At 40.9% G+C, this 16,386-nt stretch overlaps 1 protein-coding gene across 2 annotated transcripts in view; it reads right to left on the reverse strand.

Annotated features, from left to right (window-relative positions):
- DST (dystonin) overlaps window positions 1-16,183 on the reverse strand; it is a 783,726-nt gene extending 767,543 nt beyond the window's left edge. Inside the window, exons 1-2 of one of the 2 annotated variants that reach the window (XM_082250079.1) lie at window positions 15,969-16,183; window positions 15,371-15,405 (exon numbers count right to left, since the gene is read on the reverse strand). In XM_082250079.1, the coding sequence (XP_082106205.1) occupies window positions 15,371-15,405; window positions 15,969-16,149 (216 nt within the window). In that variant the 5' untranslated portion in view covers window positions 16,150-16,183. Of the gene's footprint in view, window positions 1-15,370; window positions 15,406-15,959 lie in introns of both variants that reach the window. The other variant, XM_082250078.1, reaches the window with a different exon arrangement.
- Window positions 16,184-16,386: the final 203 nt, after the last annotated feature.

Raw genomic sequence — 16,386 nt, forward strand, 5'->3', positions numbered from 1 at the left:
TTTTATACGCAATAAATTGCTTGTCCTCAAAATCTCCACCCGTTACCATAATGCTGAGGTATCTGGTTGCAAAGTGTCTAGAATTCAACATCTGGTTAAAAGCATCTTTTGTGCCGGGAAAAGATAATATTTTGGCAGACTGTTTATCCCGTTTTCAGATGGGTCGATTCTTTCAGCTACTGCCAACGGCAGACTTAACTGGACACTCCTGCCCGGGGCACCTGTGGGACCTGATCTAGCCAGTGTCATGGAAAATATTGAACTATCTCTAGCCCCGTCAACACTCGCTGGATATCGATCAGCTTGGTTGCTGTGGCTACAGCATCTTCAGTCAGCTAGTGTACCATCGGACGATTTTTCAGAATCTTTGCTGTTATCCTTTTTGAACTCCCTATTTTTGGACAAATTCTCTTGGTCACATATCCACAAAATTCTTGCAGGGATATCATTTTTTCAAAAACTTCATAACAGGCCAGCGTGCCTTTCCTATTTTTCGGTGAGGCAGGCTATGAAGGGTTACAAAAAACTTCACTTCAAAACTGACGATAGGAAGCCTATTTCTTTAGAATTGCTGGGTGATCTATGCACAACTTTAATTAAGGTTTGCTTTTCTGAATATGAGGCAAAATTATTTAGGGCGGCGTTTGTAGTTATGTTTTTCGCCGCACTCAGGATCTCGGAATTGATTCCTGATCGGAAATTGGGTTTTCCGGGCCTGCGCATTCAGGATGTTTCATTTCATTCAGCTAGCGTCGGTATTTTTTTGGCGCATTCCAAGACCGACCAAATGGGTTCGGGAAAGCAAATTATTCTTTATGAGTTCAGGAATTCTGCGATTTGTCCTGTCTCTCTGTTAAAAGAATACGTTTCGTTACGACCGCACATTAGCGACGTTTTATTTATCCATTTTTCAGGAAAACCTCTCTCTCGTTTTCAATTTTCGGCAGTATTGCGTATGTGTTTGCAGCAGCTGAATTTAGGCGGGGAAAAAATAACCTCTCACTCGTTTCGCATCGGGGCTGCTACTGAGGCGGTTAGGCTGGGTTTAGGGGTGGAAACGGTAAAAAGAATTGGTAGGTGGTCTTCAGATTGCTACAAATCTTACGTACGCCCTAATGCTTATATTTGATTTCAGGGACCAAGCTCTCGGTCTGGATCATGGGCCATTCATATATTCACTGGGCCCAGCAGCGGGCGAAGAATCGGGTCTACACCGAGAACTTAGGTTTGGACAGGAACAAGTTTCAAGTGGTTTGGTTTGGTAAGCGTGGCATGGTATGGGCGGAGCTTGTTACTGAATTTTTAAGGCTTACTAATTCAGCTCCCCCCCCCGATATTTTGGTGATACACCTAGGGGGAAATGACATCGGGAGGTTTAAAACTTTAGATTTACTATTTTCCATTCGTGATGATTTGGTTTTTATTCAATCACTATTCACCAAGCTTCGTCTAGTTTTCTCTGAAGTGATTCCGCGTCTGATCTCTTTCCGCTTTTACGGTTTTAAGCCGATAGAGAGGATGAGGAAACGTTTGAATAGAGGTCTCTCCAAACTATTAGGTGGTTTGGGAATCATATCTTTTAGGCACGTCGAGTTGGAGGGGGGTTTGTTGGGTCTTTATCGGAAGGATGGTGTCCATCTTTCCGATATTGGCCTAGATATCCTGAATAATAATTTAGGTACGTGTATTGAAATGGCCGCGCGCTGGGATGGTGGGGACAGGCGGAAATTTTCCGCCTGTCTGGTGGATAATGTGGAAAAAAAGTTCTAGTGATGTTTTGTCAACCTGAGCCGTCTGGCTAGGTTGTTGTTGATGTAAGTCTACTCTGAAATGTAAACACAGTTTTAAATTATTTATTTATGTAAAGTCAATAATAAAACAGCCGCGGCCTTTTTAAATGCAAGCCAACTGGTGTGGTCTATTTATTAAAAAAAAAAAAAAAAAAAAAAAATTTGTATAGTGTTTTACATGTTATGTATGTCTATATAGTTAAATTATAAAATTGGTTTTAAAAAATTATTCAGGATAAAAGCATCCTGCCTACCATTCCCATAAAAAGAAAGGGGTGCTGCTATAGCCCCCCTTTCTTTATGGGATGGTGGCAGGGGAATAAAATATCTAGGAGTTATCAATAGGTTTTCCCTTTAGGTGGCCAGGGTCAGTGAACTTTTGACCTGAGTCAGGCTGAGGTAGATAACAGGAGTATTATTTTTAATGTATAATTTTCCCGCCTGCTTTGCAGGGCTATCACTGGGCAGATTTAGAGTGTGGAGCTCCGCTCCCGCCCAAATATTCCCGCTCCTGGTCAGTATTTCCAGCTCAAGCTGGTTCCAGAGAGGGGCTATTTAAGAAGCGACCGCGGGACTCCGGGTCACTTCGTTCCTGTCAGGACCTCAGATCTCTTCAGCGTTCCCCTCCCCCCCTCCCCTTTTTTATTGTCGCGGCCTAGTTATTATTATTGGCTAATGCTGTCGCCTTAGTCGAGATACTTTGGTGGACGAATGTTATTTATTGGTGAAGTCTATGTGATGTTGGATAATGTGGAAAAAAAGTTCTAGTGATGTTTTGTCAACCTGAGCCGTCTGGCTAGGTTGTTGTTGATGTAAGTCTACTCTGAAATGTAAACACAGTTTTAAATTATTTATTTATGTAAAGTCAATAATAAAACAGCCGCGGCCTTTTTAAATGCAAGCCAACTGGTGTGGTCTATTTATTAAAAAAAAAAAAAAAAAAAAAAAATTTGTATAGTGTTTTACATGTTATGTATGTCTATATAGTTAAATTATAAAATTGGTTTTAAAAAATTATTCAGGATAAAAGCATCCTGCCTACCATTCCCATAATGTCCCCTATATTAACAGTGATACATCTGGTTGTAGAAGTTAGACAAATTAAATGTTTTTATTTTGTTTAGTTTTGGATAGAGTGGATATAGATTAAAACACCTGCAAGTTTTTATAGCTGTCTGTACTCCTGTTAGGAAGAGTCACCCTCCCTTCAGTCCTATTTACCATTATCTGCAAAAGTGAAAGTACAAAAAAATTCCAAATTTTGGGCTGACACCAGAACAGTAATAAAGGAGAAATCTTCCAATGGGGACACTAGTTCTGGTGAACTGGGGGGCCCCAATGAATTCCCTTCATTTGCAGGCATTTCCTTTCACTTCCTGTTTGGTTATGGGACAGGAAGTGAAGGGTAATCACCCCAATAGGACACAGCTAGCAAAAAACTGACAGGGGTTCTGTCAGAACTATTGGGGATAAAATGAATAATATGAGGCCCATACATATTATTTTACATGTTGTTATATGGGCATCCTGGGAGCCATCTTTGTCATGAGGTGAATGTAAGTTCATTATCCTTGGGTGTAGATTCTTAGAGGCTTAGGAAAGACCTTCTCAGGCCAATAAATTAAAGGGGTCCAGACAACACGCCAAGATGCGGACTAGCCATGGTGCCAGGCTGGGTTATAATGAGAGTGATGTCATTCTTGTCTTGATTTCAACAATGGACAAGGGATCAGGATGTTTCATTTTTTTTATTAAAGGGCTCATTTAACCACTTTACGTCTAGCCACGTAGACCTACATCGGCTGACTTTGCGTGGTTGTACCTGGGTGATGCCTCTAGCTAGCTAGAGGCATCATCCCGGTACCGTTTTTTAGAGCCGCCTGATCGATCGTTACCCTGGCGAGCGGGAGGGGCGCCCCCCCTCCCGCTGCCTTCCACGGCTTTGCCCGGGTCTCCCGTCCCACCGGGAGACCCGAGCAACCAGCCGGCACGTCCGCCGGCTGGATGGAGTCCCGATCAAAGCCGGAAGCGGCTTTGATCGGGTCTCCGATGACGTAAACCGGAGGCAGCGTCCATGACGTCATGTCCGGGTTACTCTGCTGCTAAAGGCGGCAGATTCAAAAAGTGAGTGTATTCAAAAATGCAGTTTTCTGCGTTTTCAATACATGGAAGTGTAGTGGAGGGGTCTAGGGACTTTTAGACCCCCGATCCCTCCATAAAGAGTACCTATCACTGCATATTGCTGTCACAAGGGATGTTTACATTGCTTGTGACAGCAATAAAAGTGATCAGATTTTTTTTTTTTTTTTTTAAAACCTGTGTTAAAATTTAAAAAATAAATAAATAAATAGTGAAAAAAAAAAATGTAGCCGCCCCCGTCGCTGTTAGCTCGCACACAAAAGAAAACGTATATGGAAGTCGTGCCGCAAATGAAATCGCTGTTCAAACCACACATGTGAGGTATCGCTGCGATTGCCAGAGCGTGAGCAATAATTTTAAAAAAGAGCTACACTCTAACTCTAAACTGGTACCCGTTAAAAAATTGTAAAGCATCGCCTATGGGGATTTTTATTGACCGTAGTTTATCGCCATTCCGCGGGTGTGCGCAATTTTAAACCGTAACATGTTGGGTATCTATTTACTCGGCGTGACATCATCTTTCACAATATAAAAAAAAAAATGGGCTAACTTTACTGTTTAGTTTTTTTTAAATGCAGTGAAATGTGATTTTTTGTAATTTTTCCCCCAAAAAAATGGCGTTTGAAAGACCGCTGCGCAAATAATATTTAAAAAATAAAAAATATTGCAATGACCACTATTTTATCCTCCAGAGTCTTTGCTAAAAAAATATATATAATTTTTGGGAGTTTTAAGTAGTTTTCTAGCAAAAAATATTGATTTAAACTTGTAAACAAAAAGTGTCAAAAATAGGCTTAGTGGTAAAGTGGTTAAAAATTTGCTTGAGGAAACATTATTATTATTTGTAGTGAATGTATTAGCAATAATGTTATTGTATTGTTAGACTTTTTTTCAACCTGACTAACTATGTAACTATAAAAGGCATGTATTCTTTCCTGGGTGGACTTAATATACGTGGGTACTAATATTTATAGGTAAAGTAGATCCAGGGAATATCCGATTGCCTCTCGGGGGATCAGGAAGGAATTTTTTTCCCTGCTGTACCAAATTGGATCATGCTTTGCTGGAGTTTTTTTCGCCTTCCTCTGGATCAACTGTGGGTATAGGATTGTGTACATGGGATTGTATGGTTGGGTTTTCATTACTGTTTTTTTTTTTTTTGTTTTTTTTTGGTTGAGCCAGATGGACTTTTTCAACCTAACTATGTAACTATGTATTATATGAAGCATATATATAGGCCTACTTAATTTAATAAGTTCAAGGAATGTTTTATATGTATTTACTTTTTTAATGTTCAACCGATATTCATTATATATTGGGGGGAGATACTCCTTGAATTATATGTGTATTATTATTGATATAATAGGTATAGCTTTCAATATATAATGTTGTATACAATTTTTTTAATGTGTAAAGAGCTAATTAGTGTCATGGATTTCCCTTTAGGTTACTTCACTTTCAAGGTATTTGGAGAAGAGAATGTTAATTGCTGTGGTTTCAGACTCTATTCAGGCAATATATATTTTGAGAGAGTCTATAATCTGACAGTAAGTGGCATGGGGGTAAATATCCTAGTGATTTAAGTTTTTCTCCAAGGCTTAGGTCAGAAGGTTATCTTTGAGAAAATAGTTGAATTAAACTACATTTCCCAAACTTTTACACAGGCAAATGGTGACCCCTTTTTATGACGGCGAGATGAGGTACGTAGTAAGATGATGCCCCATTTGACGTGTTATCACGTGGAAAACAAAATTCACACCTACATTCCCATAGGATAAAAATTATATGTGAGTTAAGACAGAAAAGGGAAGGGGAAAGATCAGTGGTGTATTTAGGTTTTGTGCTGCCCTTTTGCCTGACTAAACTCGTGCACCCCTGCACCCCTTGATTTAAATTTGACCCACCCCTTCCTGACAAGGCCACACCCTGTCATCTGCAAACCGCACCCCTTCCTTTTTAGGATTCACCAACGCAGCGGCTGGTGTGAATTGACCCTAATCTGTGCCGTTTATCTGGAAAACTGGGGATGGGGACCTGTCCAACTACAGTTCCATTTGAAGGTGGTCATGTGACATGTGACACAAACCAGTTTAATAGTCAAAGCATTAGGCTTCAATCAGGCCAAAAATGATCCCAAAATATGTCAACACACAGACTGAAAGATCTTTTACCTGTGTATGTTTAATTACAATACATTTTGCTAAATAAAACAGAATTACCTGGCATTAAGATGTTCCTATAGAGAAAAACCTAAGACAAATCAGCAGGTTGCAAAAACCATGAGCAAAAAAGTATATGTTCCAGCTTTACTTCTCATTCAGAAGATTACAAAAGTCCAGTATGCCGCAGAGGAGGGTAGGTGGAGCATTAGGCTACTGCCAGTGCCACACTTACTAGTATTGGCAGCCTCCAGTTGTATTAAGTGCGGCCACCGGTCTGTCCAAACATCAGGCCAGTCATCGGCCTCCGGCCAGTGTTATCATACTGGCAGCAGTATGGACGATTTATGAGGGCGCTAGACTGATTTGCCTCCTAGGTCCTGCCACCTGGCCCGGTCCGGCCCATAAGACTGGCTCTACACTAAAAGTGTAGCGCAAGCGGCGGGGACTCTTTTCGTGCAGGAGCCGTGAGGAGGCTTTTTATTCATGTGGGGATGGCTTTTTTGCTGCTCCCCTGCAAAGTGCTGCCCTAGGCCTGGGCCTTGTTGGCCTAGGCCAAGATACAGCGTTGGGAAAGATTAAGATAGAGGAAGGAAGTAGGAATACTCTGAGGAGGTTCTGACACACTGATGGGAGACATTTGAGGGCAGGCTATTCAAAGTGACATCTCAGGCAACAGACAAAGAAGTTTTTGGTGAAGTATAAATTTTAATTTTTCTATAGGCAATTTGCTTGCCATATACATCTGACTGAACCATTAGATTATCTTTATAGCATCAAGATTTGAATTTAGATCATTCTAACTGCAGTATGACCGGTCTATTTTCCCATCTTGGGAGATTATACACATACGTATGAATCCCCTTGAGGCTGATTTCAGTTTATAGTAAATGGAGCAGTTGTGATGTATACTTAAAATAAATTAACTTTGTGGTAGTTTATCTTTATCACAAAAACATTCTTGGCTTATAGCAAGTCTTGGTGCATGGTGTAATAATTTTTGTCCATGCATTTTTAAACATTGAGTTGTGAACATCTGTTGGCTGAGAGAGGTCACGTGTCAAATCTGTATAATTTTGTTTCTATATTTTGTGAGCTCATGAGAAGTTATTAATCACATTCCAGAAGTTATGGGTTTTGGTTACATTGATATTCTGTAATAATATCCTTTGATCGTATTTCTCACTTTACCTGCGTGATACAAATTATTGAATTTTGTTCCACTTTTTGTGTTTATTACCAGTTATATTTCGACCTTATTCTGCACTGATTTTTATTTAAAAATATATATATATTTTTGCACAGAATTTTATCCATCTTGTCTTCAAGTTAGCGCCAATAAACGATCTTGAGTTTTTGTTGATTTATAGAAATAAGTTGAGGATCTCCTTAATTATAGATCCTAGCTTATTTGCATGAATAGACACTGTTTATCAGAGCAGTATAAATATTCTGACAGTTCTAACCCTCCCTTACTCTATCCAAAATGGAAAAAAATGCCGAAACCGCTACTAGAAGCTATTTAATCAATAGCAGGTACAATGATTATTACAAAGGAAGTGAGTAGTAGTAAAACCTGTAAAATGAATATCTGTTGCGTTTAGCCTGGGTTCATAATACTGTTGGAAACCAGCGCCATTCTAGTGTGGGTTCCTGCATCGCATCTCCCCACAGGCAGTTCACATTGCCTTCTGCAAACCGCTGCGGGTGTCAATACAAAGTTAATAACACCCCCCCCAGATCAGTTTGCAGATTGCAGTGCAAACTGTGAATTCGGACAGGAATCGGATCGCATGGGTGTAAACACCCATGCGATCCGATTCCAGTGCTGGAAAAAGAATGTTCTTGCACCTTGTTTTGTGCGAATCCAGTGCAAGTTCAGCCATACAACTGTATGGCTGAATTCGCATTGCACAGGCATCACATGTGATCTGCACAGCAATGCGTTGCAAATCAGATGCAATGTCTGTCAGAGCAATAGTGTGAACCCAGGCTTAAAGCCAAAAAAGAAGACTCCCCTCTGCCAGTGACATCTGAAAAACCCCATATACTCTGTCCTTTACCTTTGAGCCTATTATAATCGTAGCCTTTGATTTGTGCGTCTAGATGTGGTAATTTATACCTGGGCATGGGTTTTATGTATGAAAACGTTGTAAGTCTTTTAACTATTGTCTACTGCCTATCAACTATGTATCATTTTCTAATTAATAAAGTTTTTCAATGAGAGACCGCTGTTTGCTCTTTTCCCTTTTCACAATTCTGAACTACTTATAGGCTTTTCCTATACATTTTCTCCTACGTCTTAACCCCCCCCCCCTCCTACTTGATTGTTCTGAGTCATGGTTTACTTGACAGTGAAGACAGGGTCAGGGTGACAGCCAGAAAGCCTGCATCTTTTTAACAAGCCATCAATAGAAGCTTCCTGCACTCAAAGTTTACTTTGGAGTAATAAGCAATGATGTCACGGATTACCCATTAACCCATTGCAACCAAGTCACCGTAATGTAGTGAGATCAGTGAAAATGATGGGTTACTGATTACATATATACAATATATATATATATATATATATATATATATAGATATATATATATATATATATATATATATATAGATATATATACTGTATATAGATATATATATATATATATATATATATATATATATATATATATATATATATATGTACTGTCTGTATATAGATATATATATATATTATTCATATATGTTGGAACAGCTAATTTGCTCCAGCCCTCCCAAAGCATCTTTCTGTATTTAAGTAACCAATAATGAATATACTGATATCTACAGAGGATATTGCTGGCAGAGGCTGGCAAAGATAATCAAAGAGAAAAAAAATACATCTAATGGTCAGTAAACTCCTTCAATAAATGTATTTAGACACATAAATGTACAGATCCACAAAATTCTTTTTTGCATTCCTCCAGCTGAAATTTGTGGGTATACGCTTGTATGCATGTACGTTGACAAGTGTTCAGATGTATACATGGAATTATTGGCTATGACAGCAGATTTTTCTGTTTTGATCTTACAGGTCTTTATGCAGCGCAATACAATACAGCTTCAGTGTGATCTGTAAAAAACATGCGGGTTGCAGTGTTTTTGCCCTTTAAAAGGATATATCGTACATCCATGCCGTGTGAACATTTAGTGACAAATAGCATTCTGGGCTGCACAGCATTTATGCAAGTCATTTAAGGCCATCACATGTTCCCTAGCAGGCTGTATTATTTCCTATTTTCTCTCTCATACACTGAGCTTACTTAGTGTAAAAAAATGAATGCTATAACTGGCAATATTCAACTATGTTCTTATGTTCATAGTGGTCAGGTCACTTTAAATCAGAGCCTTACACAGAAATATATGCTTTAAGACACCATTCATATGGCTGCATCAGTAGATCCTTGACGGCAGTACTAAATGCTGCATACACAGTCACAGTGCGACCAGATGCAGCTGTCAGTGACTCCTGTCAGATTTGTAAAAAATCAATGTTCAGCTCCGCTGCTGTGAGCATATTACCGTTCATCTGAGTGGTTGCATGCAAATAGAGCCTTGGACCGACCCTGGCACACACTGAGTCCATGGTTGGTGGTTCTGCTGAGTTCTGGCCACAGCTAATGAGCCGGCTTGTATGTGGTCACAGCGCAGAATGTTATGCTCACCAAATGTGGATAGAAAATTGTTCGCAAAAGCGTTTGATATGCCCAATCGTTTGACTTTAAAAACGTTAGTGGGTTCATTTTGATTCTTGAAATGCAAAGTTTTTTGCCAAAAGAAAGATCTGTCATGTCAGAATTTTGCTGCGTAATCAAACAATTTTCGAAACATTAGTAGGGAAATCGATCGTAAATAGTTAAAAAAACAGCGCATATGCATTGATCATTGATAAACGGAAAAACGCACCATTTACAGTATCTCACAAAAGTGAGTACACCCCTCACATTTTTTAAAATATTTTATTCTATCTTTTCATGTGACAACACTGAAGAAATTACACGTTGCTACAATGTAAAGTAGTGAGTGTACAGCTTGTATAACAGTGTAAATTTGTTGTCCCCTCAAAATAACTCAACACACAGCCATTAATGTCTAAACCGCTGGCAACATAAGTGAGTACATCCCTAAGTTAAAATGTCCAAACTGGGCCCAAAGTGTCAATATTTTGTGTGGCCACCATTATTTTCTAGCACTGCCCTTACCCTCTTGGGCAGGGAGTTCACCAGAGCTTCACAGGTTGCCACTGGAGTCCTTTTCCACTCCTCCATTACGACATAACGGAGGATGGTGGAGTTGCGCTCCTCCACCTTCCATTTCAGGATGCCCCACAGATGCTCAATAGGGTTTTAGATCTGGAGACATGCTTGGCCAGTCCATTACCTTTATCCACAGCTTCTTTTGCAAGGCAGTGGTCATCTTGGAAGTGTGTTTGGGGTCGTTATCATGTTGGAATACTGCCCTGCGGCTCAGTCTCCGAAGGGAGGGGATCATGTTCTGTTTCAGTATGTCACAGTACATGTTGGCATTCATGGTTCCCTCAATGAACTGTAGCTCCCCAGTGTCGGTAGCACCCATGCAGCCCCAGACCCATGACACTACCACCACCATGCTCTACTGTGGGGCAAGAGAAACTTGACTTTGCACTCCGAACCTGGTTGCAGCCACACACACCCTCCGAACAAAATAAGTTTATCTTGGTCTCATCAGACCACAGGACGTGGTTCGAGTAATCCATGTCCTAGTCTGCTTGTCTTCAGCAAACTGTTTGTGGGTTTTCTTGTGCATCATCTTTAAAAGAGGCTTCCTTCTGGGACAACAGCCATGCAGACCAATTTGATGCAGTATGCAGCCTATGGTCTGAACACTGACAAGTTGATCCCCCACCCCTTCAACATTTGCAGCAATGCTGGCAGCACTCATACGTCTTTTTACCCAAAGACAACCTCTGGATATGACGCTGAGCATGTGCACTCAACTCCTTTGGTCGACCATGGCAAGGCCTGTTCTGAGTGGAACCTGTCCTGTTAACCACTTAAGCCCCGGAAGATTTTACCCCCTTCCTGACCAGGGGGTATTTTGCGATTCGGCACTGCGTGAATTTAACGGACAATTGCGCGGTCGTGCGACACTGTACCTAAACGAATTCGACGTCCTTTTTTCCCCACAAACAGAGCTTTCTTTTGGTGGTATTTGATCACCTGTGCGATTTTTTGATCATGCGCTATAAACAAAAAAAGAGCGTCAATTTTGCAAAAATAACAATATTTTTCACATTTTTTATATGAAATTCCCCAAAAAAAATGTAAAAATCAAAATTTTTTAACATTTTCGGCCAATTTGTTATATGCTACATATGTCTGGTAAAAAAAAATCGCAAAACGCGTATTTTGATTGGTTTGCGCAAAAGTTATCGCGTTTACTAACAAAGGGAAAGATTTTTGTCATTTTTGTTGTTTTTTTTTTTAACGCGTAATGGCGGTGATCTGCGATTTTTTTTGCGGTACTGCGACATTGCGGCGGACAGATCGGACCCTTGACTGACAATTTTGACACTTTTGGGGTTACCAGTGACATTTCTACAGTAATCAGTGCTATACATATGCACTGTTACTGTAAAAATACACTGGTAGTGAAGGGGTTAACTTTATTTGAGAGGGAGGGGCTGTATGTGTCCCTAGGGGCGTGATTCTTACTGTGATTGGCTGTAGCTTGAAGTGTAGGAACAATGATCAATGGTCCTACATAGTAGAACCGTATGATCATTGTTTCTACACAGGGGAGAATGACAGGCGGCTTGTTTACACTAGCCACCTGCCTTTCTCCCTCTCCCCTGGCGATCGCCGAGTGACCGGTGGACATCGGGTCCGCCGGTCACACGTGCGGGGGCGGCCTCCGGCGGCGCGCGCTCGCTCCCCAGAGCCTCACAGGTTAGTGATGTACCGGTACGTCACTTTGCCTGTGAGGAGCTGACCGCCGCAGTATATCTACTTGCGGCGGTCGGCAAGTGGTTAAACCGCTGTATGGTCTTGGCCACTGTGTTGCAGCTCAGTTTCTGGGCCTTGGCAATCTTCTTACAGCCTAGGCCATCTTTATGTAGAGCAACAATTCTTTTTTTCAGATCCTCAGAGAGTTCTTTGCCATGAGGTGCCATGTTGAACTTCCAGTAACCAGTATGAGAGCGTGACAGCGATAACACCAAATTTAACACACCTGCTCCCCATTCACACCTGACACATGACACCGGAGAGGAAAATGGCTAATTGGGCCCAATTTGGACATTTCCACTTAAGGGTGTACTCACTTTTGTTGCCAGTGGTTTAGACATTAATGGCTGTGTGTTGAGTTATTTTGAGGGGATGGCAAATTTACACTGTTATACAAGCTGTACACTCGCTACTTTACAAAGTAGCAAAGTGTCATTTCTTTAGTATTGTCACATGAAAAGATAAAATAAAATATTTACAAAACTGTGGGGGGTGTACTTACGTTTGTGAGATACTGTATGTCATTAATGATCGATAATATGTGGAGAACAATTAGATACAATGATGGCATTAACACACAATCGTTAGACAGATCTTTATACATACGTTTTTTTGAACGATTTTCTATCCATGTATGGCCAACTTTACTGCATCCAGAAGCCGACGTTTAGCAAACTATCTGCACCCATGCAACCATGTAAATGTAAGCTGGCCATACATTATTCAATTTCCTTTAGATCAGCCTTTCTCAACCTTTTCAACACAGAGAAACCCTTGAAATAATTTTCAGGTCTCAGGGAAACCCTGCTAAAAATGACTATATTTACAACTCCTGATACATTAGTGTGATGGTCAGTGGGATGAATGCTCCTTACATTTGTGGACATTGGGAAGAATTACCTTCTTCCAGATAGCTAAAAAGATCAATGGTGTCAGGGGAACTTATCTGGGAGGCAGAAATTGCTCCTTGCTCAAGGAACCCCTAGCAACCTCTGGAGGAACCCTATGGTTCCACAGAACCCCGGTTGAGAACCACTGCTTTAGATCTACATTCAATTGTAGTGCAAGGGCCTGCTTGATTGCACACAGATTGAACATGTTTAGGTCTGACCTCATGTTAGAGGTGAAAATGTTTTTATTATGTCAATGTTCCAGACAAAGGATCAAGACACAACAGTAATAAAATTAAACAGTAAGTCAACAGCAGTGGCTGTCGCGTGATGTATACAGATCAAAAGGAAATAGTCTAGACTGTAAGTTGAGTCATATGAGGTGAACCAGGTTGAATAAAAACATCCAATACAGGTCATCATGCAAATGACAAAAGAACATGGAGTCAAAAACATATAAAACAAAAAACACAGCATGGACCATTATCTAGTCCAAGGACCTCCAAACTACGGCCCTCCAGCTGTTGTGGAACTACACGTCCCATGAGGCATTGTAAAACTCTAAGATCTTGGAAATGCGGTGTCACCGTTCCATGAATCCACTTACTTCTGGGAGGCAGGCTCCAGACACTGTCAGCTCTTCTGAGGAACATAGCCCTGTTTGCATTGCTGTATGTGGGGCTAGTTAGCACCTGATTTTCACCCCCAAAAGATCCACAGAAGGGACTCCCTGCCTTGTCAGAGTATTTAGCCTCCCAACGTCAAGGACTGCGCTAAAGGAGAGGCTGAACCTGCATGGAGCACGCTAGAACAGCCAGTATCTATGTGGATGTGTTTGGGAAGCTTTTTCCCTAAGGCTTATTTGGCTTTTCCGTTCTTGGAAGCCAACACGCTTTGGTAAGCTGCCATCTCTACTGTTGGTGCATTTACATGGAGGATTCGGGGAAGCTGGCTCTCCTTAGGCATGTACTTATCTCTCTTGAGGAATATGCTTTCTGGGACACTGGAATATATCCTTAACTCAACTGCCCCCTTGTTTTTCATTTTGTTTTGCATTTTATGGACTATCTCTGATGAACTATTTATATAATGATATCTATACACTGTTTATATTGTGACATCTATACTCTATGAACTATTTATATTGTGACACTTATACACTATAATAGTGGTTGTTAACAAAATGCATGTTTACTTGATATTTCTTATTTTTTTTCCATTATTGATACATGGTAATTAATGGATTTATTTTTTATGTTTATTGTATATTTATTAACTCTTTAGAAAAGGAGATTAAGGGGGGTGGGATATGATCAACATGTACAAATACATAAGGGGTCCATATAGTGAACTTGATGTTGAGTTATTCAATTTAAGGTCATCACAGAGGATAAGGGGGCACTTTTTACGTCTAGACGAAAAGAGATTTCGTCTCCAAATGTGGAAAGGTTTCTTCACAGTAAGAGCTGTGAAAATGTGGAATAGACTCCATCCAGAGGTGGTTCTGGCTAGCTCAGTGCTTTAAAAAAGGCCTGGATTCTTTGCTAGGTGTACATAATATAACTGGGTACTAATATTAATAGGTAAAGTTGATCCAGGGAATATCTGATTGCCTCTTAACTTTTTCACCTGCTGTAGCAAATTGGATCATACTTTGCTGGGGTTTTTCGCCTTCCTCTGGATCAGTTGTGGGTATAGAGTTGTGTACAGTATAAGGAATTGTATGACTGTGTTTTCTTTTCTTTCTTTTTTTTTTTTTTCTTTTATTGGTTGAGCTACCAGGGATACTCAAGCTACGGCCCTCCAGCTGTTGCAGAACTACACATCCCATAAGGCATTGGAAAACTCTGACATTCACAGCCATGACTGGGCATGATGGGAATTGTAGTTCCTGAACAACTGGAGGGCCATAGTTTGAAGACCCCTGAGCTAGATGGACTTTTTTTCAACCTGACTATCTATGTAACTATAATTATAGTAATTTATATGATATTCATGCTGATAGCGCTGCACTCTATAAAACTCTGACATTCATAGACATGACTAGGCATGATAGGAATTGTATTTCCTGAACAACTGGAGGGCCAAAGTTTGAAGACCCCTGATCTAGTCCAACCTAGTGGATATCCTAAAGTCAACCTGGTCCAATACAAATTTACAAAATTAGCTTATTTGTTATATCGCACAAAAGTCTGACCTCATAATATACAAAAACAAGTAAACAAGTAAAATCTTCTGCACTCATATTATACGATTTTGGTAAATCTAAAGGGAAATTGTACAAGAAAATTGTATAACGTATGGCAGTGTGCTGGTTGGTATGATCTGAATACACATGTACTGTGTACAAGGTGTCTGTCACTGCAGTGATGAGTGGAGATAGTTACCTCTGAGCGAAAGTGATGTGATCTCAGGATGGCATCTGCAAAGAAGAAAAAAAAAACACACACAATCAGCGCCAGTCCTTCACTTTTCATAAGGATTATCTGCCAATCCTCTTAGAAAACATGCACTAAATAAAAAGTGCCAAGGGCATAGCTGAGCCTGCAGAAGGAAAGGAGTGAATACTATGGTGGGGGAGCTGTCACTGACCCCCCTCCCCCCTTCTTCCTTCATTCACACACTGTCCCAACATCTCATCTTGCTCCACTTTCCTAAAGGATGGGTGGAGACACGTCTGCCGCAGTCCTGTTAGGAATCTCCTAAAATTGTATGCCGGATGAATCAGACTGCCACATGTACACAGCATGCCCTCCTCCTCAGCAGCAATATAATAGGACAAGACTTGCAATAAATGAATGTTTTTGCAGGATGCCCTCCCCCCAATCAGCCTATTGCACTTTGCAGCTATGGTAACTCAGCAGACATGCCTGTTTATACCCCCTGATCGCCCTATGAATGGGCACTTCATGGCTGAGTGACAGGGAAACACATCACATGACAGACACAGAATATTTTTTTAAAATGGTTTCTTACATGTCCTACCTCTGCTCCTCGGTCGGTAGCTGAAGACTGTCTTCATTGGGTGCCTGCTTTTCTGAAGCTTGCGATGCCAGCAGCAGAGGAAGGAAATCGTGGCGACAGTCCCCAGCATAAGGAACAGTAAAAGAAGGGCACATTGGATGCTGTAAGGTCTTAGTAAGACCAGGAAGGCAGCGGCGATCATCCTGATGTGATGATCAGTGTATTAGAGTGGATAGCAGCAGATGTGGTGTGTGCGATCAGGGGGACCAGGGGGATCCGTGACTCAGCAGCTTCACTTCTGTCCCCCCCAGGCACACTGATTGACAAGGATGGGGAGGGGGGGGGGTGTAAGCGATTAGATCCGCTGAGCAGTGCTGGAGTCATCCATAGAATGCCAAGCTGCAGCTCATCACAAGCAGCATAGAGGAGACTCGCTTGC

The sequence above is a fragment of the Pelophylax lessonae genome (genome assembly GCF_965119305.1).
Source record: "Pelophylax lessonae genome assembly, chromosome: 3".
NCBI lineage: Eukaryota > Metazoa > Chordata > Amphibia > Anura > Ranidae > Pelophylax > Pelophylax lessonae.